This window comes from Acomys russatus, chromosome 32 (assembly GCF_903995435.1).
Source record: "Acomys russatus chromosome 32, mAcoRus1.1, whole genome shotgun sequence".
NCBI classification, from domain to species: Eukaryota; Metazoa; Chordata; class Mammalia; order Rodentia; family Muridae; genus Acomys; species Acomys russatus.
This window is the reverse complement of record NC_067168.1, coordinates 39844808-39871723: the sequence shown is the minus strand read 5'-3', so window position 1 is coordinate 39871723 and position 26916 is coordinate 39844808. Positions and strand designations below refer to the sequence as shown.

The window sequence follows — 26916 nt, the reverse complement described above, 5'->3', positions numbered from 1 at the left end:
CTCGCATTGTAGACCAGGCTGGCCTGGAACTCACAGGAATCCACCTGCCTCTGCCTCCCGAGTGCTGGGATTAAAGGTGTGTGCCACCACTGCCTGGCAGTTCACAGGTCTTTAATTATAGAAGTGAAGGGATGGATGAGGATTTCTGATCCCTGAAGAAGTGGACTTTTCTTTGATTGACACAGATGATTAGCATCTCTAGGTTATACGTTATGCTTACCCAACACTCACCATCCCATGATCCTCTCTGTTGTAGTCACATGATGAGATGAATCTCATATACACTACCCCTTAAGTGGTTTGTGATGTCCGAAGGTCATCTTGGGACATCCATTTTCTTTAATGAACAAGCATGTTGAATCTCCTACTGGGTTTTACTTCCTTATTAATGGCCAGATATTTTTCCAGATTGTTAGAGAGGGTGGAGGTGGTAGGAGTAGGGGTGAGGGCGACGAGTGTCTATGTGTCTGTACAATTCAAGAGATGGTTTGGGGAAGTCCAAGGAATGATCCAGTACAGTCCACAAGGCAGTGACTAGGTCTCAGAGTTAATCTTGCCATGACTCATGGTCGCCTGCATCTGCCCCGTCTTTTTGCCTCACTAGTGGGTAGCCAGAATTCATTAAGAAGACATATCACCCTACATCACACAGAGGAAGATGACTGTTGTGGTGGTACAAGAATTGCCACACAAACCACTCGAGCACCAATTTCTGTGAGATACTGATGGTTTATTAAATGCAACACCCCAAAACTGACAGTGGACTCAGGAGCCAAACTGTGACCCCCAACCTGTTTCTAAGACAGGCCTGTTAAAAGAAAAACTGTAACCAGGTAACAACCAGGTCACCAGGTGGGAAGCAAGGGAAGGGCAGCATCACTCATTTTGACTAAATAAACACAAGAAGAATCCATTTTGTTTAGAATACATTGTATCCAGGTAGCTAGACAAAGCATTTAAGCCCATAGGCTTGGGGACTTTCCAGTTCCCTACGATTCCGGGAGAAGGGAACATAGCAGGGGATTGTGGTCTTGCTTAGTAGAACATATATCATTAATGCAAGCTGAACATTCAGCAAGTATTAAATTGTAAGTAAAAGGCCATTCAAGCTCCAGGCAGTGCAGGGTGTGGGTGGCCCACGCCTTTAATCTCAGCACTCAGGAGGTAGGGGTTAACAGGAAGAAACCCTGTCTCAAAAAACAAAACAAACAGGCTCCCAGGCAGATACAGCCCGAGAACCTGAACTTAATTTCACCTTATGATCAAAATGGCGACTTCAAAACAAAATGGCTTCTGTTATGCTAAAGAGGAAAGCAGTTGGTAACAGAGGGGCTACAGTTTTAAGCTGGTTACAACGACCCCTGCAGAATCTCTGCCATTGCTTCTTCCTGGGGGCAGAAACCTTAGTTTTGGCTGCTTGTCCTGCCCTGGGCACCGAGATGCCTCTCTCCAGCTTTCTCTCAGACATTTCACCTTCAAAGCGCTCAGCTTCGGTGGCCCGTCTTATCACTCTGTATAGCAGGGGATGCAACTGCTCCTCTCAGACTTGTCTTTGGTTCTGTTATGTTGCCTTGTGGATACTGACTTATCATCTCCTTTCCTCTGGAGGAGATGTGAACATTCGTCTGTCCACCCCAGACATGGTGGCAACTTATAGAAATGGTTTCCTCCAAGTCCACCTTGGTGACCCAGTGGGTTTGCTAAGGTTACATACGGAAAGCAGCTGCACCACGACAGACAGCCACCCCCACACGATCCATGACCCACAAAAGCTGCATCACTGAAGTCAGCCCCCCCCCCCCCACTTCCTGTGTCCTCTAGCTCTCCCAAGGCCCCATGCAACTGGCATGCGAGAGAGTGTGGTAGTTTGAGTCTCAGTCGTGGGCTAGAGTGCCTGGCTCTGCCACTGACTCTGTGTTCTGGGCAATGACAGAAGCTCTCCAAACCTTAGGTCATACACTGGTAACATACAGATTCAAATATGAAATTCAGCAGGTCAGGAAGTTCGTCACCAGGAGTGATGAGAATCCGGAAGGCTGACACACACAGAGATGGTGGGGGATGGTGGTGAATCCAGAATTAGACTCACAGGTTGGATAACACCATACCAAGTTGGCGGGGTGTTGTATGCTTGTAATCCCAGCACTTGGGAGGCAGAGGCAGGTAGATCTCTGTGAGTTCGAGGCCAGCTTGGTCTACAGAGTGAGTCTAGGACAGCCAGGGCTACATAGAGAGACTCGTTCTGGAAAAACTAACAAAGCAAGACACAACCCCCAAGCCCCTCCCCCCACCCTTCAGCTAACACTATGGGCAGTTGTGCTGGGTTGCATTCTTTCTTATCTTTCTCACTTCTGACATAGGAAGTCACATGAGCCCCACATCTTGGGGTGAAGTTGTGCAACTAAACAAGGTGCTTAGTTATAAAGCAATGAAAAATTAAAATTGTGAAATAAGCAACAATAAAAGTTGACAGTTGGTGTCAGGACTTGTGCACATGACAGTGCGGCTTCTGGGATAGCTCCATCCATATTTGTCCTTTCAGGACTCTGACAACACCCAAAGCCCATGGGAGGACTGCTGCAATTCCCCTTCTTCCCAAGTTTCTTTCTTTCTTTTTTTTTTTTTTTTGGTTTTTCGAGACGGGGTCTCTCTGTGTAGCCTTGGCCATCCTGTACTCACTTTGTAGACCAGGCTGGCCTCGAACTCACAGCGATCTGCCTGCCTCTGCCTCCCGAGTGCTGGGATTAAAGGCGTGTGCCACCACGCCCGGCCTTTCTTTCTTTAAAAAAAAAAAAAAGATTTATATATTGGGCTGGAAAGATGGCTCAGAGGTTAAGAGCACTGACTGCTTTTCCAGAGGTTCTGAGTTCAATTCCCAGCAACCACATGGTGGCTCACGACCATCTATAATGTGATCTAATGTCCTCTTCTGGCCTGAGGGGTACATGCAGGCAGAGCACTGTATACATTAAAAAACAAAACAACAACAACCACAAAGATTTATTTATTATGCATATAATCTTCTGCCTGCATGTGTGTCTGCCCGCCAGAAGAGGGCACCAGATCTCATTATAGATGGTTATGAACCACCATGTGGTTGCTGGGAATTGAGCTCAGGACCTCTGGAAGAGCAGCCCGTGTTCTTAATCGCTGAGCCATCTCTCCAGCCCCTCAAGTTTCTTTCTTATCTTCTTGTCTGTAGGGAGCATGTGCTTCCTAGTACCATCCAGCTGTGTTTTTTTAAAAAAAGATTTATTCATTACATATACAGTATTCTATCTACATGCACACCTGCACACCAGAAGACGGCATCAGATCACATTATAGATGGTTGTGAGCCACCATGTGGTTACTGGGAATTGAACTCAGGACCTCTGGAAGAGCAGTCGGTACTCTTAACCTCTGAGCCATCTCTCCAGTCCCCTAGCTGCGTCTTTTTGTTTGTCTGGTTGGTTTTTTTGTTTTTTGTTTTTTTGAGACAGGGTTTCTCTGTGTAACCTTGGCTGTCCTGGACTCACTTTGTAGACCAGGCTGACCTCAAACTCACAGCGATCTGTCTACCTCTGCCTCCTGAGTGCTGGGTGCCCTGCTTTGTCTTTATGGTTTGTTTTGGGTTGTGGTTTTTTGTTTTGTTTTGTTTTTGTTTGTTTGGTTAGTTTTCTGGTCCATTTGGTTTGTCCCAATATCCTGCTGTTTCTTCTTCAGGAAGTCCCTATGTTTACCCTAGCCTCTATGTTTACAGCCAACCTGCAGCTGTGAATAGTCTTTGAATAACCACAGTAGGTTTTTTTTTCCACAGTAGTTTTTTTTTTTTTTTTTTAAATTTAGATCAATAATCACAGTGTTTTTCTATCTAGATCAAATCTTATAGAGGCGCTGATTCTGTTTCCCAGGAGTGAACTCAGGTCACTAGGCTCGGTAGCCGATAATCTGGAAGCTCTAAATACGTTTTTGGGTTGGTTTTTTTTTTTTTTTTTTTGGTTTTTAGACCAGGTCTCATTATGTAGCCTGGGCTGCTCTGGAAGTCAGAGTTGCTGCCTCTGCCTTCTCAGTGCTGGGATCAAAGGCATGCTGGTAAACTTTCCATGAGGGGGCATATATAGCAAGGAGTTTTCCTACATATCCCGACAACTCCGCTGTAAATTATTTCCAAAGTGTAAAGTTTTTTTTTTTTTTTTTTTTTTTTTTTTTTAATGCCGCCAGGCATGGTGGCGCAAGCCTTTAATCCCAGCACTCGGTAGGCAAAGGCAGGCAGATCTCTGTGAGTTCGAGGCCAGCTTGGTCTACAAAGTAAGTCTAGGACAGCTAGGGCTGTTACACAGAGAAACCGTTTTTGGAAAACACAAACAAAACAAAAATGCGGTCTTCATCACTGCTCCTGCACAAATTTCTCCAGCATGCTTTGTCCTAAGACAAGGCAATCAATTTACAAAGAGCCACTGGCATTCTGATTTTATCAATGCAACATCCTCTAAAACCTTAGGTCAATAGCATTGCGATTCAAAGTGTGATCTGTAGACTCGCTGGCTCAGTTGTTTATGGCAAGCTTGGAGGCGGGTGTCTATGACTCCGTGCAGTGGAGAGGCTGGAAGACTATCATAAATTTGAAGTCAGTATGGACTATATAGTGAGTTTAAAGGTAGTGTGGGCTACAGCAAGACCAGGTTTGGGGTTGGGGGAGAAAACGCACCCCAACCGGGATGTGCTGAATTAGAAACGAGGGCATGCGGCCCATACGTTTTCAAGTGATTATAAGCTTTCTTTCCTTTCAGAGATGGGGGTTCCATGTACCCAAGGCTGGCCTGGAACTCACTAAAGTCCTCCCCTCCACCTCTCAGAGGCAAAGACTGAGCGCCTCCCCCCACAACACGCCCATCTCGATCCCCGGGCGGGGAGGTCTGCCGGACGGGGCGGGCCGCGGCCAGCGTCCCCTCCTCCCTTCCTGGGCCTGCCGCGTCGCGCGTCCTCTGCTCTGGGCTCGAGTCATCGGGCCACGCGCGATGGGCCCCCGCAGCCCTGTGGCCGCGTTGCTGGCGCTCCTGTGTGCGGGGTGCGCGCTGCTGCCACCCGGGCGCGCACAGTACGAGCGCTACAGCTTCCGCAGCTTCCCGCGGGACGAGCTGATGCCGCTCGAGTCGGCCTACCGCCACGCGCTCGACCAGTACAGCGGCGAGCACTGGGCCGAGAGCGTAGGCTATCTGGAGGTGAGCCTGCGGCTACACCGTCTGCTGCGCGACAGCGAGGCCTTTTGCCACCGCAACTGCAGCACGGCCACGCCCGCGGCCGCCGGCCCCTCCAGCCATGCTGAGTTGCGCCTCTTTGGCAGCTTGCTGCGCCGCGCGCAATGTCTCAAGCGCTGCAAGCAGGGCCTGCCCGCCTTTCGCCAGTCGCAGCCTAGCCGCGCGGTGCTGGCCGACTTTCAGCAGCGCGAGCCGTACAAGTTTCTGCAGTTCGCCTACTTCAAGGTAAGTGCGCTCGCCCCAGCCAGAAGCATGCCCCCACGATGCCCTGCCCACGCCACCACGGAGCCCCGCCTTTAAACCCCGCCCAGATGACCCCTGCTCCCAAACCACTCCCGCCCGACCCAAGCCCCGCCCATCATACCTACTGTTTCTCCGACCCGACAAACCACCCCTCCATTCCTGCACAATCACCTTCCTTCAAACCGTGTCCCATTGAGCAGGGTCCCTTCTTGCGCCAAGTCCCAGAACCTCACTCCACTTCTGGCCTAGAGTCCAGTTCCACAGAACCTGCCCCCGAGCCCTGCCTCACCAAGCCTTCCCCCACCCCACGCCAGATCCCATCCTGTCCCATTGAGGCCCCCTCTCAGCAAGCCCCCCTGCCTCTCCAACCCTCACTGAGCCCCACCCTTCTGAGCACCCACTAGCAGCTTCTCATATTGGGCCTTCCCCAGGCCACCGCTCTAGGTCCAGCCCCGCTAACCCCAAAGATAAGCCTTGCCCCTCAACCTCAAATATCATTCTGTTATTCTTTGAATTCAGACTCTATCTCTCTGTCTCCCTATCTGTTTCTCTCTCTGTCTCTGTCTGTCTCTGTCTCTCTGGTGTTTGTATCTGTGCCGCACGCGCGCGTGCGTGCGTGCGTGCGTGCGTGTGTGTGTGTGTGTGTGTGTGTGTGTACCATGCATATGTGTATACCATGCCCCATATGTGTGTGAATGCCTTTGGAGACCAGAAGAGGGCGGCAGATCCCTGGAGCTGGAATTAGAGGTGCTAATGCTACCCATGGCAACAGACCTTGACCTTGGGGCTTCAGGAAGAGCAGTAAGTGCCCTTACTCACTGAGCTATGGCTTAAGTCCCCTTCACCCAGGTCTGGAAAAGTGCTCCAAATCCTGTCCTTCTACCTTCATCTAAGCATGAAAGTTCTCCTCCTCCTCTTCCTCCTCCCCCTCACCCCCCTCCTTTTTTTCTACTTTTTTGAGACATGGTCTTATGTAACCTGGGCTGGCTTCAGACTTGCTGCATAGCTGAGGCTGGTGGTGAATTCTTCATCCTCCTGCCTGCATTCCTTCTGCATGATCCACTCCTCCCAGCTCCTGTGAAAAATGTTGCAGCCTGTGCTGAGATGGCAGATATGCCCCGGAGTGCCCCGGCCGAGGACCTGGGGCTGGACGGAGGGCGTCATCAGTGTGGCCTGCTCTTTGGCGCAGACCCCTCTGCTCAGCAAAGTGCGGGCACTGTGATTCACCAGGCTCACCTCGGTCATCCAAAATTTAACACACACAGTTCACTGCCTCCTCTTTATGGGGCTAAGTTCTGCCTGCAATTGCTTGCTAAAAATAGCCACAAATTGCAGTTCTCTGCCCTTTATGTCCTTGTTCTGAGAGGTTTGAATTCCCAGTTGCTGAACAGAAAGGCCTGATGGGCCTTCACATGCCTTAGCATTGAGAGAGAACGCTCATATCCCAGCTTCTATTTTTTTTCTGGTTAAGAAAGGCTTTTTATTTTTTGCCTTTGTTCATTATTCATTTAGTGTGTGTGTGTGTGTGTGTGTGTGTGTGTGTGCGCGCGCGCGCGCGCGCGTGCGGGCACACTGTGCATGTGTGAAGGTCAGAGGACAGCTTGTGGGAGTCCGCTTCCTCCTAGCACGCTGAGCTCAGGGCACTGAACTTCGTCATCTGGCTTGGTGGCGAGCATCTTTACCCACTGAGCCACCTTGCTGGCCTTGTACTCCTCTTCCTAAATGTTCTTCCTAGAATAAGTCACATTCATCGGCTGCATCCAGAGCCTTTCCTTCTCCCTAGCTGCCAGTCCAAGCCTTCCCCTAAGTCCTATCAGCCACAGGCCATCTACTGTCATTCTCTAGGTGTCAGCGTTGACATTTGGGAGCCTGCCATCCTCTCCACCCACCCCCTCTCCACAAGGAAACCGCCATTGTATCTAGATGACTTGCCTCAAATTTAGGGGCATTCTGGGACAGATGGATGCCCCCTCTTTTTAATTAATTAATTAATTAATTATATATACAGGGCTCTGCCTGCATGTACATGCACACACCAGAAGAGGGCATTAGATTACATTATATATGTTGTGAGCTACCATGTGGTTGCTGGGAATTGAACTCAGGACCTCTGGAAGAGCAGACAGTGCTCTTAACCTCTGAGCCATCTCTCCAGCCCCCGCTGCCCACTTAACATCTTATTGTCAAGAATTTGTTGTGTCTTGTATGTTCTCTCTGTCTCTGTCCGTCTGTCTGTCTTTCTCTTTCTTTCTCTGTATGTGTGTCTCTCTTTCTCTTTAAACCTAATCACCATCCTTGCCTCATATTCCTTTGGGAAGGCTGAAGGAGGCCTTATATGCATGTCTGGTGGAGACCCTTCACCCTGCCAGATTATGCCAGGACTCTGTCAACATGGGGGCCTCAGGTTATTGGCAGGTATCCCCACAGGGAGGCTGACCCATCACCATGTGCCTGCCTGTGTTGGTTACTTTTCTAGTTACTGTGACAACAGTACCCAAAGGACCTAACAAAGAAGGAAGGAAGGAAGGAAGGAAGGTCAGGAAGGAGAGAGAGAGAGAGGGAGGGGGGGGGAGAGGTGGGGGGGCATGCTGGTATGTGTGTTTAATTAGTTTTTTTGAGACAGGGTTTCTCTGTGTAGCCTTGAATGTTCTGGAACATGCTCTGTAGACCAGACTGGCCTTGAACTCAGAAATCTGTCTTCCTCTGCCTTCTGAGTGCTGGAATTAAAGTGTTTACTGCCACTGCCTGGCTTTGTTTTCTCTTTTTTGATCAGTCTGGGAACCCAGGCTATAGAATGGTATTTGCCCACAGTGGGCAGATAATCCCAGTTGATACTTAATCCAGCTAACTCCTCGCTGGCGTGCTGAGGCTTCTCTCCTGGGTTTTCTGGATCTAGATTCCATCAAGTTGGGAATGGAGGTTTATGGTAATAAACACCCCTAAAGGTGTCCCCACAGCACACCTGTCCTATGGAGACCCTTCTCTGTTCCTGGTAGTATTGATCAGGTGGCCAGCCCTAAAGTCAGGGCCATGGCCCTGCAGCCCCGAGATGAACTGATTGCCACTGGCCTGATTCCTGGAAACAGTGCCTGCTTATAGGAGATGCTGGACAAATTTCTGTGGGGTTGATGAACCAGAGAAAGGGAGGTCCCCAAGAGAAGAGGCAGAAGGTTCTGTGAGGTGTCTGGAAATATTAATGTGTTTGTCAAGGTTTATTAAGATAGTTGTTTATGGAAATGTGTGCAGGTGCAGGGACCCACAAGGGATGTTTGAATCCCTTAGTGTTAGTGTCACTCAGGTATACCCAACCCTTGGCCGGGAGGAGGAAGGGAGTGAGCAGTTATTGGAAGCTGGGATGAGTGACCACATGGAGAACGCCATCTGTGACCTTCAGCTTGGGAGCACTGCAGTCAGGGGTGGCTGTAGGGAGAGAGCCAGGAGGTGAAATAGACTACAGCCCTCCCGCTTAGCTTCCCACTGGGCTCCTCATGGGTGACCCTGTGGAAGCCAGAGAGCGCAGGGTCTGTTATAAATGCTATCCTCCTGGGGGCCTAGATGGTAGAGGCAGTGGAGGTAGACAAGGGATGGCATTGTGAAGCCATCTACACTGTCACCTTCTGGGAACAAAGACTCATCAGAATGGCCGGCCCAGGTCTTTGAGAGGCCTTGAAAGGTCATTGACTCTTGTGGTTTTTCGAGACAGGCTTTCTCTGTGTTAGCCTTGGCTGTCCTGGGCTCACTTTGTGGACCAGGCTGGCCCCGAACTCACAGCAATGTACCTGCCTGTGCCTCCCAAGTGCTGGGATTAAAGGTGTGCGCCACTATACCTAGCCCAGGTCATTGACTCTTAGCCGGAAGTATTACTTAGGTAAAGAAAGAACTGAAGGGCTCCCTGAAGAGACTGGTGCCACAGTTCAGCTGGGAGAGTACAAGCCCCATTAACGCATAAAACTGGCTGTATTCACAAATGCCTGTGACCCCAGCACTTGGCGGTGTTAAGGGAAGGAGGGTCAGAAGTTCAGGGTCATTCTTGACCTTGAGGCTGAGCTACACAAGAGTGGGTCAAGAAAGGAAGGAAGGAGAGGAAGGGAAGGAAGGAAGGAGGAGAGGAAGGAAGAAAAGAAGTTGCTGAAATGAAGCTCCCAGTTCTAAAACTTAGTGCTCAGTGCCTGTCTAGAAACTTAACGCTCCCACGGTGCACTTAGGCCAACGACCTCCCGAAGGCTGTCGCCGCAGCTCACACCTATCTTCTGAAGCACCCTGACGACGAGATGATGAAGAGGAACATGGCATATTACAGGAGCTTGCCTGGAGCTGAGGACTACATTAAAGACTTGGAAACCAAGTCCTATGAGGTACTCCCTGCCTTCACCCTGTGGGAGGTGCCAGAGGATATGTTAATTTTAAAACATTTATATTCTATTGGGAGGCAGAGGGGTCTCTGTGAATTCTAGGCACCAGCCAGGTCTACAAAGCGAGTCCAGGACAGCCAGGACTACAAGAGAAACCCTGTCTTGAGAAACCAAAAAAACAAAACAAAACAAAAAAACCTTATATCGTGTGTGTGTGTGTGTGTGTGTGTGTGTGTGTGTGTGTGTGTGTGTTTATCTAGTGTGACAGCATTTGTATGGAGGTCAGAGGACAATTTGCAATTCTCTTCTTTGGCCATGTGGGTCTGGAGGATTGAACTCAGGTCGTCAGGTTTTGTGGTATGTGTCCTTACCCACTGAGCCATCTTGTTGGCCCAGAGTCCGACATCTAAAGACGCTTATGATGTTTTCCCTAATATTTGCCAAGTTACGACAATAGGAAACTGGCCAGGCGCAACGTTTCCATGAAGGAAAACCAGCAAGTTGGGCTTGGTGGCTTTTGCCTGCAAATTTCAACACTTGGGAGGCTGAGGCACTGACGACTGTTGCAAGTTCAAAGCTAGGCTGGGCTACATGCACCAGCATGCCCCTTCATCTCAACGTTGATGAGCTTTCCATAATTCAGTGTATATGACAGCTAGAAAGAGCATGTGGAGGTGGGGTTTTTGTTGTTGTTGTTGTTGTTGTTGTTGTGTTCTCGAGACAGGGTTTCTCTATGTTATCTTAGGACTCGATTTGTAGTCCAGGCTGGCCTCGAACTCACAGCCATCTGCCTGCCTCTGTCTCCCAAGTGCTGGGATTAAAAGCATGTGCCACCAAGCCCAGCTGTTTTTTTGCTTTTGTTGTTGTTGGTTTTTTTTTTGTTTTTTTGTTTTTTGGTGTTTTGTTTTTGTTTTTGTTTTTTTGTTTTTTGTTTTTTTTTTAAATCACCCAGCTTGACACGTTCCCTCTGCCCCTTTGCAGTCAGGCCACCACCCCAGTCCATGACTCTGGGAATCACTGACCAGATTTCCTTCACTTTTTCCTGCATCTGCATTTCTTTTTTTTTTTTTTTTTTTTTTTTTTTTTTTTTGGTTTTTCGAGACAGGGTTTCTCTGTATAGCTTTGGCCATCATGGACTCGCTTTGTAGACCAGGCTGGCCTCGAACTCACAGCGATCCGCCTGCCTCTGCCTCCCGAGTGCTGGTGCGTTTCATTTTATTGTCAAATACTTGCTATATTTTTAGTTGAACTGAAGAAGAAATATAGTCATTTGGGCTAGGGGGGGTGTTTCTCAGGGGTAGAATGCTTGCATAGAGGCACAAGGGCCTTGGGTTCAGTTGCCAGCACTGTATAAAACTGGGCATGGTGGTGCCAGATCTCAGAAGTTCAGGTTGGCCTGGCAAGGTGGCTCAGGTGTAAGGGTTCTTGCTGCCAAGCCTGGGGATTGATCTGAGTTGGACTCCTGGAACTTGCCTGGTAGAACTGACTACTGTAAGTAGTCATCTGATCTCTACAAGTGTGCCCCCACTAAATAAATAGAATGTAAAAGATATTCTTTTAAAAAATGTACGTTGGGGGGCTGGAGAGATGGCTCAGAGGTTAAGAGTACCGTCTGCTATTCCAAAGGTCCCGAGTTCAATTCCCAGCAACCACATGGTGGCTTACAACCACCTGTAATGAGATCTGGTGTCTTCTTGTGGTGGGCAGGCACACGTGTGGGCAGAATATTGTATAAAAAAAGTGTACGTTGGTGTTCTGCCTTTACGTATGTCTGTGTGAGGGCGTCAAATCCCCTAGAACTGGAATTATAGACAGTTGTGAACTGCCATGTGGGATTTGAACCAGGGTCTTCCGGAAGAGCAGCTAGTGCTTTTAACTGCTGAGACATTTCTCCAGCCTGTGAAAATAAACTTTTAAAAAGCTCATCCTTGGGGGCTGGAGAGATGGCTCAGAGGTTAAGAGCACTGGCTGCTCTTCAAGAGGTCCTGAATTCACCCCCCAACCCCCACCCCAACCTCCTGAGACAGGGTTTCTCTGTGTAGCATTAGCTGTCCTAGACTCACTTTGTAGACCAGGCTGGCCTCAAACTCACAGAGATCCACCTGCCTCTGCCTCCCAAGTGCTAAAATTAAAGGCATTTGCCACCACTACCCAGTGAGGTCCTGAGTTCAGTTCCCAGCAACCACATGGTGGCTCACAACCGTCTATTATGAGATCTGGTGCCCTCTTCTGGCGTGCAGGTGTACATGCAGACAAAATACTGTATCTATAATAAATCTTAACAACAATAACAACAAAGCTCATCCTCAGCTATATGGGGACTTTGACGTCAGCTTCTGATACCCAAGACTCTATTTGTAAAAAACTGTACCTGGGCTTTAGAGATAGCTCAGAGGTTAAGTTAAGAGCACGGGCTGCTCTTCCAAAGGTCGTGAGTTCAACTCCCAGCAACCACATGGTGGCTCATAACCATCTATAATGAGATCTGGTGCCCTCTTCTGGCCTGTGGGTGTACATGCAGGCAGAACACTGTACATAATAAATAAATACATTTTTTTAAAAAAGAAAGAAAACGAAAAAAAAAAACCACCAAAAAGTGTAACTGTTGTGAGTGTAGGCAAATCTAGACCCGCATGCAGCCGAGTTCGGTTTGTGTTAGTCAAAGGGCCATCCAGGTGTGAGAGGTACAGCTTGCTGAGGTGGAACAGGACGGACACAAAGTGTTCCTCTGCTTGCATCTTCTTGCTTTCCAGAGCCTGTTTGTCCGTGCGGTGCGGGCCTACAATGGGGAGAACTGGAGGACATCCATTACGGACATGGAGCTGGCACTTCCTGATTTCTTCAAGGCCTATTACGAATGCCTGGCTGCCTGCGAGGGCTCCAGGGAGATCAAAGACTTCAAGGATTTCTACCTGTCTGTAGCAGGTCGGTCGTGAATAGGGCCTGTGCTACAGATGCCTTGCCTGGCAGCTGAGGGATGTCTTTATTTAAGATGGGAAAGAAATTTGCTTTCTCTTTGTGACAGCGGCTCACTGTGTAGCCCAGGCTGGCCTGGTGATGTAGCCCAGGCTGGTCTCAAACTCACAGAAATCTCCCAGCCTCTGCCTCCTGAGTGCCAGGGTTAAAGGTGTAGGCCACAACACCCAGTTTAGATTTGGCTTTGATTATGTAGGAGTTCTTCAAAGTTGTGATTGTGCTTAACTTTTTTCTTTATTGGTATTTGGATGGAGTATTTCCTCGTCCTTGTTTTCCATCCCTGATAGTTTTTCTTTTGCTTGATTTAGTCTATTGGTGATGATTTCACTGTGTATTTATTTATTTATTTATTTATGTTTTGGTTTTTCGAGACAGGGTTTCTCTGTATAGCCTTGACTGTCCTGGACTTGCTTTGTAGACCAGGCTGGCTTTGAATTAAAGGCGTGCATCACCACGCCTTCACTGTGTTTTTAATTCATTGAACTTTTCATTTCTATCATTTTGGTTCTCCCCCATCTCTCTTTCCTTGTGAATTTCTCATCTACGTTGCTGCCTTTCTTCCTACATTGCCAACTTTCTTTCTTCTCCCTCACTTCCTCCCTCTCTTTCTTTTTTGTTTTCTGAGACAGTTTCTCTGCGTAGTCCCGGCTGACCTGGAACTCCCTCCATAGACCAGGCTGGCCTTGAACTCAGGGATCCACCTGCCTCTGCCTCCCTAGTGCTGGGACTAAAGGCGTGTGCCACCACACCCGGCTAGATGTCTGGATTCTTTGTTGAATGTTTTAACCATTCCCTTTCCTTTGGACTCAGTAGTTGACAGTCAGGGCCTCTTGGAGGCTTCATGTCCAGTTTCCTTTCCCATATTTGTGCTGTGCCCTCTCTAGTTTCATTTGTGGAATCTTCTCAGAGAGCATCCTGCATCTGAGGACTCAGTCTCCACTATTAAAAACAGAGGAAAGGTCAAACTGTTTCCTTGTGCCTGTTACTGACCTTTTTTTTTTTTTTTTTTTTTTTTTTTTTTTTTTCTGTTACTGACCTTTTCTTGACACTTTGTTAAACAAAATTCTATAGTGTTTTTCCATCTGTTTATTTTCTATTTATTTATTTATTTATGTGTGTGTGTGTGTGTGTGTGTGTGTGTGTGTGTGTGTATGCATGTCTGCCACGGCACATGTATGGAGCTCAGAGGATGCTTTGTGGGAGTCAGTTTCTTCCTTCTGCCACGTGGGCCTGGACTTCAAACTCAGGTGGTCAGGTTCGGCTGCAGGCACCGTTACCAGTGTTGAGCTATTTTGTTGGTTTGTTTGTTTGATGTGTACATGCTTGCACGCGTGTGCTATAGTGCACATGTAGAGGTCAGAGGACAACTTACGGAGCCAGTTCTCTTCTCTGCCATGTGGGTCAGGGATCAAACTCAAGCCACCAGGCTTTTAGCAAGCGTCTTTTTTTTTGGGGGGGGGGCGCACTCATCATTTTTTTAAAAAAAGATTTATTTATTTATTGTGTATACAGTGCTCTGCCTGCACATATGCCTGCCCACCAAAAGAGGGCATCAGATCACATTATAGATGGTTGTGAGCCACCATGTGGTTGCTGGGAATTGAACTCAAGACCTCTGGAGGAGCAGTCAGTGCTCTCAACCTCTGAGCCATCTTTCCAGCCCCCGTGGCACTCAACCTTTAATTCCAGCAGTAGGGAGGCAGAGGCAGGAGGATCCCTGTGACTTCCAGGACAACCAGAGCTGTGCAGTGAGACCCTTTCTCACACAGCAGCCACCAGCCACCAAACAAGATGCCCTCATTGGGCTTCCGACAGATACATTGGGAGTGTCTGTTTTTGGCTGGAACAACTCGAAGCGGCCTCAGAATGTCACATCCAGACATGTGTGATATCTGTTACTGCCTTGTAGAAGAAGTTGCTCATTGTTGGAAAGGCCCTGCTGTTTGGGGTTGCAGTCCGGATAGCCACTCTGAGGTGGGCGTTAGGTGCAGGACTTCCTCTCCCCAGCAGGGCCTCCGGCTCTCTGCCTGACTCCATCTGGAGAGTGTCTTTAAACATAGATGTCCTTAACCACATTTGATACATGACACAGCTCCCTGCTAGCTCTTCCCCTCCCAGCGCCTATAGGATAATTAGGTGCTGTGTTCCCGTTCATATGCTAGGTGCATGCTGCCAAATGCAAAACAAGCATCCTTAAAGTGCCTGGGTTTGACCAATTATGTACACCTATCCTGGAATTCCACCCCCCCCACCCCCCCACCCCCCACTCCCCAAGGGCTATACAGCCTTTGTTCTCCCTGAGTAAATTTAAACTAGTTCCTGGAGTGGTTGATCTCTGTCCTGCTTACAGGCTTGGCCCTGTGCCTCATCCTGTGCTCCCCTGGCCTAGGTGGACTGGTGGGACTGGTGGCCATCTGCTCCCCCTCCCCTGCTCCCTCCCCCCCCCCCCCCCCGGGAAGAGGAGAACCACAGCTATTTATTTTATTTTATTTTTTTATTGCAATGCTGGGGCTTGAACGTAGGGCCTCACACATGCGCCATAAATGTTTAACCCCTGTGTTCCATCCCCAGCCACTTGCTGTAATCTTTGAGCATTTAGTTCAAGTGTTTCCTGCTTCTGATGTAGCAGGCTTTTTGTTTTTGTTTTTGTTTTTGTTTTTCGGGTTTTTTTTTTTTTGTTGTTGTTGTTGTTTTTGTTTTTTTGAGAGAGGGTCTCTCCCTGTTAGCCTTGTCTGTCCTGGACTCACTTTGTAGACCAGGCTGGCCTCGAACTCACAGCGGTCTGCCTGCCTCTGCCTCCCAAGTGCTGGGATTAAAGGCGTGCACCACCACTGCCCGGCTGTAGCAGGGTTTTATATACCTTATTACACATTTTGTTAACAGCAAGGCCCTAAGGACTTCATGGTCCCTACATGCTTCTCCTCCTCAGTCCCGGCTTCTCCCATTGAGAATTTTCACCTCCGTCATATTTTTTTTTTCTGCAACAGTTACTCAAGCATAGGTACTTCCCACATATTTTGTGGGCTTGCTTTAGCTAGGCATTATCATGTCTTACACTCTCTTCCAGTTTCCATCTTTGTTTCCATTTTGCATATTCAAATTTGTCCATAGGACTTACATTCGTTATCCTGGATTGGGGGTGTGGCTCGGATGACCAAGTGTTTAAGTGGCGCGCACAAGGCCCTGGGTTCAGTTCCCGGCTCTGCATTATCTAGTCATGGTGGAGCACGCCGGTCATCCCAGCGCTGGGGAATCACAAGGCAGCGCCAGGAGGATCAGGAGTTCAAGGTCATCCTCGGCTTCATGGGAGTCTGAAGCCAGCCTGTCTCAGTTTTTGCCCTAGCAACTTGACGGTTAATTTGTTGGTGATGCCGTTGTCGTTGTGGTGGGGATCACTCCTCATGTGTGCCAGGCGAGCCCTCTGCCATTGAGCTCGACTGCCAACCTCCGGCTTTAACTGTTTGAAAAGTGATTCTGCTCACTACAGAAGAGGTATAGCCTCTCGGCAGTGCAAAGTCGCTGTTCATATTCATTTTTTTTGAGACAGGGTTTCTCTGTGTAGCCCTGGCTGTCCTGGACTCACTTTGTAGACCAGGCTGGCCTCGAACTCACAGCAATCCACTGCCTCTGCCTCCCAAGTGCTGGGATTAAAGGCGTGCGCCACCACGCCCGGCTATTCATATTAATTTATATTAACATTCTTCCATCACTAAAACATTTTGAATTATATTTTAGTGTTTTGGGGGGACAGGGTTTCTCTGTGTAGACCTGGCTGTCCTAGACTCCCTTTGTAGACCAAGCTGGCCTTGGACCCACAGATCTGCCCGCCTCTGCTTCCCGAGTGCTGGCATGAAAGGTGTGTTCCACCACCACCACCAGGCAATTTTTTTTTTTAAATTTTTATTTATTTATTTATTTTATTTAACTTTTATCTATGTACATTGGTGTGAGGGTGTCAGATCTTGGAGTTACAGACAGTTGTGAGCTGCCATGTGGGTGCTGGGAATTGAACCCGGGTCCTTCAGAAGAACAAGCAGTGCTCTTAACCACTGAGCCACCTCTCCATCCCTACCAGGCAATTTTTAAATTTTTATTTTTATGGGTACTTTGCTTGCATGAATGCTCTAGAAGCCAAACGAGAGTGTTAGGATCCCCAGAAACTGGGGTTATAGGTGGTTGCGAGCCACCATGTGGTGCTGGCAACTGAGCCTGGGTTCTCTGGCAGAACAGCTAGGGCTTTCCCCATTGAGCTGTCTTTCCAGCCACAAGTTCTTTATTTTAAATGTTGCAGAGCTAGACTGAAGATAGTAATGGGGCTGGGGCTGGGGCTGGGGCTGGGGCTGGGGCTGGGGCTGGCCAGTGGTAGAGCACTTGCCTAGAGTGCATGAGGCCTTGATTTCCAAGGTGGGGGGGAGGGTGGGGCTGTTCTGAGAATTTATATTTGTTTTTCAGATCATTATATAGAAGTTCTGGAGTGCAAGATTCAATGTGAGGAGACCCTCACTCCTGTCATAGGAGGCTATCCTGTGGAAAAATTCGTGGCTACCATGTACCACTATTTGCAGTTTGCTTACTATAAGCGTAAGTGTTCCCGCGCAGGATCTTCAATGAGATCCTAACACTCCCCTGCTTACCCTGTGGTGGCTGAGAAGGGACACTGAGGCCAACGTTCATGCTATGCACGGAGAGGCCTGTGGTCCCTTGATTCAAGCAGAGACCCTGAGCTTGAGCTCTGGGTTTTTCTCGCTGTTCCCTGGGAAATTTTTGCCTTCCCGGGATGTCGGTAAATAGTGTAAGTAGAAATTGGTGCCTCCACCAGCCACATTGCGTGCAGGAAGTTTTAAGGTTGTCGTTATTGAAAACAGCCACTAGGTGGCGCAGTTGACTCATCTTCAGCTGGGTCATTCCTGCCAACCGGAGTCTTGTTATGTAAGTGTCTTTGGTTTATAGGTTAGAAGTGGCTGTGGAAGGTGCCAGAATAAATAAATACCTTGGGGCTTGTGTCTCATTTCTTCTATGCCTGACTCCCCGCTCTGATTTCCCGTGTTAATGGTGACGTAGGGAGTGCAGTTCTAAACAGGGAACCTGTCCCCAGAAGATAGCAGGACAAAGTAACCTTTGGCGCTTCTAATCTTGAGTCCTACCATGATTTATCTTGTTGGTCTCGGTAGTGTGGAGTCCTTATTTATGTAATTTATTTATTTGTTTATTTATGTACTTAGAAACTGAGTCTCACGTAGCCCAGGTTGGCCTCAAACTCACTGTTATAGCCAAGGATGACCTTGAATAGCAATCCTCCTGCCTCCACCTCCCAAATGCTGGCAGTGTGTCATCGCTTATTAGTTTATTATTATATTGTTTATTGTATGTTATATTGTCATATATAATAATAATATAATATAATTTATTATTATATATCATATTGTTTGTTATTATTATATTTGTTTGTATTAGTATATTAGCTTATATACTAATATGGTTCATGAAGAGCTGGGGATTGGATCCATGGCTTTATGTCTGCTCAGCAAGTACTTTACTAACTGAGCTACGTCCCCAGACCTTCTTTCTGTCTTCCAAGTTTGGTTTGGTTAGAGGAGGGCCCACCTCCTCTGGGGATTGTGGTCCTAGCCCAATGGGCCTCAGGAGCTACAGCTTCCAGCAGGAAGCCTGCGGGTAGGCAGCTTCTGTCCTCGCCGGTGTCAGTGTGGCCCAGGCCTTGAGACCCATCACCACCTCCTGTGACTGGCTCCAACTGTCTGGAGCCAGCCGAGTCAGCACAGACCGAGAGGGTGGTCCTTTGGGTGGCCATGGGACTTAGACTGTGCCTGGGCCACTGTCTGAGGCCAGGGGCTTTCTAGAGCAGGGGGTGGAGGAAAAGCGCAGTCTTTTCCTGGAGGGAGGGAAGGCTTCTGGCTCCCCTGGGTGTGGCCAACAGGGAGCTGCAGGGCGTGGCTTGCTCACTTGCTCCTCTCTGCTCCCAGTGAGCGATCTGAAGAACGCGGCCCCCTGTGCCGTCAGCTACCTGCTCTTCGACCAGAACGACAAGGTCATGCAGCGGAACCTGGTCTACTATCAGTTCCACAGGGACAAGTGGGGCCTCTCAGATGAGCACTTCCAGCCCAGGCCGGTGAGTGCCCCACACTGGGTCCCCTGTCCCCGCCACCAGGGGGTTGCTTCTGCCCTTCAGAGAGAAAGAATGGACTCTGAAGGGAAGGGATGCCACTGCTTCTGGTTTCCCCCTGCCCCTATTGAATCAGGCCCTGACTCTGTGGCCCCAGCTGACCCTGAAGTCACTGTGTAGACCAGGCTGGGTTTGAACTTGCAGAGAACCGCTTGCCTGTGCCTCCTGAATGCTGGGACCGTAGGCATATGCCATCCCACCTTTATTGTTTTAAAATTATCTGTATTATTAGTAGGCCCGGCTATCAATCAATTAAGACACTGACACTTGTTATATTTTAAAATAGCCTTAGTTAACCTGGGCCAGGGCAGACATTAATCCTCTAAACTACTTCCCATAGTGGGGCAGGTATCAATCCCATGCCATCTGTTTCTACCAATTTCTATCAAGCTACCTCTCATCCATAATCCCAAATAGTTGCTAATGTTTTTCATCTGGGCCAAATCTCCATCCATGCCGGCCATGTGCTTCTCTTCCAGCTAAGTAATTAGCATCAAAATACATCAGACCATACCCCAACGCACCCTGTTTAATTTCTTCCTTATGTTTTCACCTAGTGTGTGTGTGTGTGTGTGTGTGTGTGTATGTGTGCGCGCGCGCCTGCACATGCAACAATATACACGTGGGGTCTGAGGACATTTGTGAGAATCAGCTCTCTCCTTTTTACCATGTGGGTCCCAGAGATTGAGCCCAAGTCGTCAGGCTTGGTGCCAAGCACCTTTACCCAGCGAGCCATTCTCCAGGGCCTGCCACTCTTTAATTCCTTCTTCGAGTCCATACATTTACTTATGCACCCAGCCTGCATTTATTATTATTATTATTATTTTTTTTTTTTTACAAAAATAGGATTCTGCTTCACCTGCCATTTTTGTCATTTTCTTTGTGTCCTCCTCACCTCCCTTCTTATGGTGTTTGAAGCCAGGAACATGCAGTCAAGTGCTCCACCAATGAGCTATCTCCAGCCCTTGGTCTTGAGAGATATGATTTTGCTATCTAGCCCAGGCTGGTCTTAAATTTGCAATACTCCTGCCTCTGTCTCCCAAGTTATAGACTTTTATGAATAAACATTAGTTAATTCTTTTTTTAAAAAGAGATTTATTTATTTATTATGTATGCAGTACTCTGCCTGCTTGTACCCCTGCAGGCCAGAAGAGGGCATCAGATCACATTGTAAATGGTTGTGAGCCACCATGTGGTTGCTGGGAATTGAACTTAGGACCTTTGGAAGAACAGACAGTGCTCTTAGCTGCTGAGCCATCTCTCCAGCCCCCAGTTAATTCTTTTGGCAGATAAATTTGAGGCTTTGCACCTATTGTCAAGGGCGACTTTCAAAAATCTTTGCTGCTGTTGGGCATAGTGGCCCGTAACTGTCATTCTAGCCGTCTGCATGCAGATAGAAGAGGACTGTCAGTAAATGTGTATAAAAGCAACTTTTGGGCTGGAGAGATGGCTCAGTGGTTAAGAGCGCCGCCTGCTCTTCCAAAGGTCTTGAGTTCAATTCCTAGTAACCACATGGTGGCTCATAACCATCTGTAATGTGATATGGCACCCTCTTCTGGCTTGCAGGAGTACATGCAAGCAGAGCACTGTATACATAATAAATAAATAAATAAATAAAAAAATAAATAAAATTTTTTAAAAAGCAACTTTTATTCTACTGTCTCAGTTGTTGTCTGGGAGGCGTACTACCTCCTTCTGCTAACCGAGGCCTAGTCCTGGAAGCTTCTAGCCTCCATACAATCTAACCTAGGCCTAGAATGTTTTCAGCCTCTGAGACTTTCTGCTTAATGAGCTCACCCTTACTTGTTCTTTCTGAGCTCTGGGCTGGCTGGTTCAACTCAGCTGTTCTGGCTCAAACTCTTCTCCCAGCTGACTTACTTAATCTGGCTTCTCTCTCTGTCTGGAGTTGCTCTGCTCGGCCTCAAGCTAACTCAGCAATCTGCTCTAATCCTCTGGATGCTTCTCATTTTCTGGCTCATTCTGTCTTCACCTGAGTTCTCTCTCTGCAACCCATCTCTCTATCACTGTCCTGGTAAAACTGCCCCCTATCTCTGAAAAACTGCCTCTTAAGTAGCTTCCCTTTCCTCTCTCCTCTCCTGAGAGGTGGGCGTATCCTATTTAGTCAAATTTCCTCTGATTTGTCATCTTTTCTGCCACTCAATTAGACATCATTTTCAAACATGGGTGCATCCGTCTACAAACTAACTTTACCTTTGTTTGGGATTAAAGGCATATACCACCATGCCTGGATCTAAACTTTTCTTTACCTGAAACTTGCTCTATACCAGGCTGGCCTTGAACTCAGATCTGTTTGCGTCTGTCTCCTGAATTAAAGGCATGTTTGTATTCCAGCCGGTCACACAGTGTGGGTGTGATCTCTTCCCAGAACTCCTATGCTCTGAATTAACACTCTTCCCCAAGTGTGAGTCTAACCTGGGCTATAGAACAAATCCCTTGTCCCAATAAAACAGAAACCCAGATTGTTTTTGTATTTTCTTCAGGATTTTGTGTATGCTGTCCTAGGTTTTCATAAATAAATCTTCTATATCTCAATTCCTTGCTAAAACACACATGTACACACTTACTTAGTTGCTACCTTTTTTTTTTTTTTTTTTTTAAATGCTATGAGGATAAAACACAGGACTTTGTGCATACTTAGTCTAAGTGTTCTTCCACTAAGCTACACTCCCAGTGGTTTTGTTTTGTTTTTGTTTTGAGACAGGGTCTCATATAGCCCAGGCTGGCCTTGAACTTGGTATGAAGAATGACCTTGAGCTTTTCCTGCGTCCACCTTCCTAGGTCCAGGATTACAGGCAGGCACTACCACACCTTGGCTGATGCTATGTTGGGGATGGGTCCTGGGGCTTCAAGCATGCCAAGCCAGCTTGATAGCAACTAAGCTATAGCCCAGAACCTTCCTTCCCCTTTTAAGAACCATGGCGTTGTTTGTGTGTCTAGAATTCACCTTTGTGTCTGCGCAGTTCAGTGGCTGCTGGGCACATTCACAATTGCACAACCGTTTCCGTTCTACACTTGTGAACACGTTCGTGCCTTGAGTGAAATCCGGCATGCCGTGCCAACTTGCTGCTGGCGCCCAGTCTGTTCATCTGACTGCCCCCTCTGTGTCCGAACAGGAAGCAGTTCAGTTCTTTAACGTGACTACGCTCCAGAAAGAACTGTACAACTTTGCTGAGGAACACCTAATGGATGACGATGAGGTAAGCTCTCGTGCTCTGCACACGTCTGCCAGAGAGAAAACATGACTCATGTCTTTGCCAGAGTCACTTGAAGGCTGGGCCCTCGAGAAGACAGCTGCTGTGGGCTTTTTGTTTGTTTGGTTTTTGTTTTTGTTTTTCGAGACAAGGTTTCTCTGTGTAGCCTTGGCTGTCCTAGACTCACTTTGTAGACCAGGCTGGCCTCGAACTCACAGTGATCCACCTGCCTCTGCCTCCTGAGTGCTGGGATTAAAGGCGTGTGCTACCATGCTTGACTTTGCTGTGGGGGTTTTAATGAAAGCAAGTGCTCTGGTGTGGAAAAGTCCAGCTTTCTAGAAAGCCCAGGCTGGACCAACGTATGCGTGTGCGTGAATGCATGCGTGCGTTCATATGTGTGTAATATGGGTTCAGGCCACTTGTCACTGTGCAGAAGGAGTCAGTTTCCTCTTTCCCCCTCTTTGTGGGTCGCAGGGATTGAATTCAGGCCACCAGACTTGCAGGGCAACCACTTTTGCCCACGGAACCATCTCGCTGTCCCCTCTGCCTTATTTTCTGACTCAGAGTCTCTTGCAGAACCCTGAGTCTATTCTTCGGGCCAGACTGCCTGGGCAGCAAGCTCCCAGGGTCCTCCTCCCCAGTGTTAAGGTGACAGACATGTGCTATTGTGCCTTGGTGGTGTGTGCATGCATCCTAGAAATCAGAACTTAGGTCATTAAGCTCAAGCGGCAGGTAGTTTACCCACAGGGCTGTCTCCCCAGCTCCCACTCCTGCCTTCCCCCCCCCCTTCCCCCGGAGACAAGGTCTTGCCACATAGCACAGGCTAACCTTGAACTGCTCTTTTTCCTGCTTGAGTCCAAAGTGATAGAACTATAGGTTCTATCCATGCCATGTTTTTGTTTTGTTTACATTTACTTACATGTGTGGGGGAGATAGAAGGATGCTCCATGTGAAGCCTTTCAGGGAGGTGGCTGGACCACATACTTGACACCCCTTATCTGATGGGTGGCAGGTTGCTTGATGCTGAGGTCACGTGGGGTAGAAGATGAGGTTCCCTTTCTTTCTTTCTTTATTATTATTATTATTATTATTATTATTATTATTATTATTATTATTGATTTTTCTTTCTTTCTTTCTTTTTTTTTCTCCTTTTTTTTTTTTTTTCCGAGACAGGGTTTCTCTGTGTAGCCTTGGCTGTCCTAGACTCTCTTTGTAGACCAGGCTGGGCTCGAACTCACAGTGATCTACCTGCCTCTGCCTCCCGAGTGCTGGGATTAAAGGAGTGTACCACCTCGCCTGACTTTTTTTGTTTTTTCAAGATAGAGTTTCTCTGTGTAGCTTTGGCTGTCCTAGACTCCCTTTGTAGACCAGGCTGGCCTCGAACTAACAAAGATCCGTCTACCTCTGCCTTCTGAGTGCTGGGATTACAGGTGTGCACCACCACACCCGGTTTAGGTTTCGTTTCTAAGGAGAGAGAAATTAGGTCATCCGGGTGTCAAGCCAGTCAGGGAGCTTGTTTTGGACCCGAGAAGGCAGCCAATGGTGGCTTCTTGGAAACTCTCTGCGCATCTCTGATGCCTTTTGTGTCCTGCGGCCAGCCTAACTGAGGTGTCCACTGTCTCTTACAGGGAGAGGTTGTGGAATTTGTGGATGACCTGTTGGAGATGGAAGAGTCCGGCTAGTCCAGAGCAACAACAGAGACGTCTCTTCTTCCGTGTTCCTTTTGCCTCCAGTGCCTGGGCTGTCAATACCTCAAAGCGTTCCCTTTGTAAAGTGAAATGGAAGCCACTGTCTCGCTTACTACACGGAACCAGGGCCAAGTCTGCCTTCCCGGTGTTCACACCTGTCTACCCACATGCCTTCTCTGTATGCATACCTGTCTTCATGGTTACATGTCTTCCCAGCCATCTTCTGCTTGTTCATTCACACCTGCCTTCCCATTCACACCTGCCTTCCCATTCACACCTGCCTTCCCATTCACACCTGCCTTCCCATTCACACCTGCCTTCCCATCAACCCGGCTGTCCTCCCCATGTCCACATTTGTCTTTCTTCTGTGGTCTGTTTTGTCTTGTTTTTTTTTTAATCCCTGAAGAAAATCAGTATTATTCCTTAAGTAAGAAAAACACTAAGAGATAATAAATATATTTGAAGAATTCCTTTGGTCTCTCTGCCCCTCCAGACTCTCGTCTCCTTCTTGTCACTCGTTAGAGACGGAAGGTGGCAGACGACGAAGGCTGACCTCGTAGCCTCAGGATGCTCTGCCTGGGCTGCCCTGAGCCACCCCTTGCACCTACTGCGAAACGGATCGAGTAGATGCGCACAACACCCAAAGGTGGCCTGTGCTCACCTTTAAGTCATCAAATACATCAGGGGCAACAATCTCACTTGAGGACCATGCTCGATTATAAGTCTCAGAGTTGGAAATGGACGCAGGCCAGGGCCAGGGTCTAGTTTTATTTATTCTCCTGAGGGTTGTTGAGCTCCTGTTCCACGTTAGCGTCTGACTGGCAGTGGAGGTCCCTGGCAGAATAACCAGAGGGAAAGAAAGACCTGCTTGTGTTGGTTCCTGGTCTGGTAGCTGTGACAAAATACTCTCTCCTGGTCTGAAAAAGGAGAAAGTGACCTGGGTACCCTGCTTCCTAAGCTGACTGAATGTGACCAGCTCTCCCCTCCCCTCCCCCCACTCCCGCTACTGTGACTTTTCCCCCCACGGCAGAATGTATCTTCCTGAACTGTAAGCTGAAATAAACCCGCCCTCCCCTACATTGTTTCTTGTGAGGCATATGGCCGCAGCCAACAGGGAAGTGACTAATGGTACCAGTGGGCGGGGAAGGGAGATCTGGCCCAGAGCTGGTGGCCAGAGAAGCTCGGGCTGCAAATAAAATTGGAATCTTCAGAGGGTGGAGCCCAAGGCAGGGATCTGAAGGCAGGTGGTTTTTCTTCTTACTCTATGTGGATGTATGTGTGGACCTGTGCACGCCACGGCAAGCATGTAAAGGTCAAAGGGCAATCTTGGGTGTAGTCCTCAGTGCCCAGTGCTATGTAGTCTAGGTTAGCTGGTCCAGGATTCTTCTGCCTCTGCCCTCTTTCTCCCTGTAGGAGTGCCAGGGTCACAGACATGACTGTGGGCTTGAACTCAGGACACTGACGATCCCCTAGCCCCACAGATGATTTCTTACAGGGCGCTCTTAAGGAGGCCACTTTCAGCCTCTTGTTGCAAACTTTTAATAGCTAGTGACTTCTGCAGAGGAGGGCTCTCCCAAGGAGAAGCCACAGGTCTGCCATAGCCAGTGTGCCTGGGGTTGTGGGGTTCATGAGGAACTGCGAAATCCACTCACTGGTGAGTCTCCAGCATGTCAGTAGCATGCAAAGCCATCAGGTGTCCTCATCCTCTTGCTCCTAAGAGCTTGTCTTCTTTCCCCTGCTCCTGCGTCCCCACAGGGAGCTCTCATCCAGGGTACATAGCCCAACCCAGGCCCCCACCCCTTCTCTCTTAGGCTGAGCTACCCCATGGAGGCAGTGTTTGTATCCCCAGGGGACTATTTGGGAAAGGGGTAGGTGTCACTCTGAAATACAGATGACCCCTTCATCCTTACAGTTCAGTCCCCTCCTCTCAATGACCAGTGACTTCCAGGTAGGAGGACAAATGGGCCCTAGTTAGTAGTAACCGCCAGCTTTACACAGGGTCACCTGGAAAGGAGTCTCAATTGAGCAATTGTCTTGATTAAGTTGGGCTGTGGAAGATTGTCTTTTTTTTTTTTTTTTAAGATTCATTTACTTTTATGTGTCTGAGTGTTTTGCCTCCATGTGTGTTTGTGCGCAGTGGGCATACCTGGTACCTGAGGAGGCCCAGGATCCCCTGGAACTGGAATTACAGACAGTTCTGAGCCACCATTTGGGTGCTGGGAGTAGAAACTTGGTCCTCTGAAAAAGCAGCCAGTGCTCTTGACAGCTGAGCCATCTTTTCGGCCCTGAAAAATTGCCGTTGTGATTATTTTAACTGATGCAGGTGGAGCCATCCCTTAGGCAGGTGGTCCTGGGCTGGGTAAGAAAGCTAATCCAGCAGATCCAGTGGGTGAGCCAGCAAGCTGCACTTCTCAGCGAGTACTGCCTTCCAGGCTCTCATTTGGTTTCCCACCCTGACTTCCATCAAGGATAGGCCGTAACCTGTAAGTCGAAATAACCTTTTCCTTCTGTTAAGTTTTGCTTGACCCAAGTGTTTTATCACAGCAACAGAAAGGAAACTAGTGCTGGGCGTGGTGGTGCATGCTTTTAATCCCAGCACTCGGGAGGCAGAGACAGGTGAATGGAGGCCAGCCTGGTCTACAGAGTGAGTCCAGGACAGCCAGGGCTGTTACACAGAGAAACCTTGTCTTGTGGGGGAGGGGGGGAAGGAAAGAAAGAAAGAAACGAAGGAAGGAAGGAAGGAGGGAAGGAAGGAAAGAAGGAAGGGAAACTAGAACATCATAGACCACAGAAGGGTGCATTCTTCTTCTGGCCTTGCCCCACCCACCAGAGACACTTTATGCAGAGAACTGGGCAGGGCCGACATACAGCAGGGTACAGAACTGCAGAGAACCTGGTGGTTGTTGACTTTGCCTTAAGGCTGTAGTTTTCTTTTCAGCCATGTGATAAAGGTGACCCTTGCAGGTGTTCACACATCTCTGAGGCCCTTAAAGTGGCCACCTGGTCCTTGTCCTTGGAGTCAGG

General features: G+C 48.4%; 1 protein-coding gene across 1 annotated transcript; it reads left to right on the top strand.

Annotated features, from left to right (window-relative positions):
• The first annotated feature begins 4943 nt into the window (after positions 1-4943).
• Positions 4944-24281, top strand: Crtap (cartilage associated protein). The gene is made up of 7 exons (XM_051140572.1): positions 4944-5465; positions 9689-9838; positions 12589-12760; positions 17264-17392; positions 18793-18938; positions 22127-22210; positions 23833-24281. Exons 1-7 carry the CDS (start codon positions 5001-5003, stop codon positions 23884-23886), a joined length of 1200 nt encoding a protein of 399 aa, XP_050996529.1. The 5' UTR covers positions 4944-5000; the 3' UTR covers positions 23887-24281.
• Positions 24282-26916: the final 2635 nt, after the last annotated feature.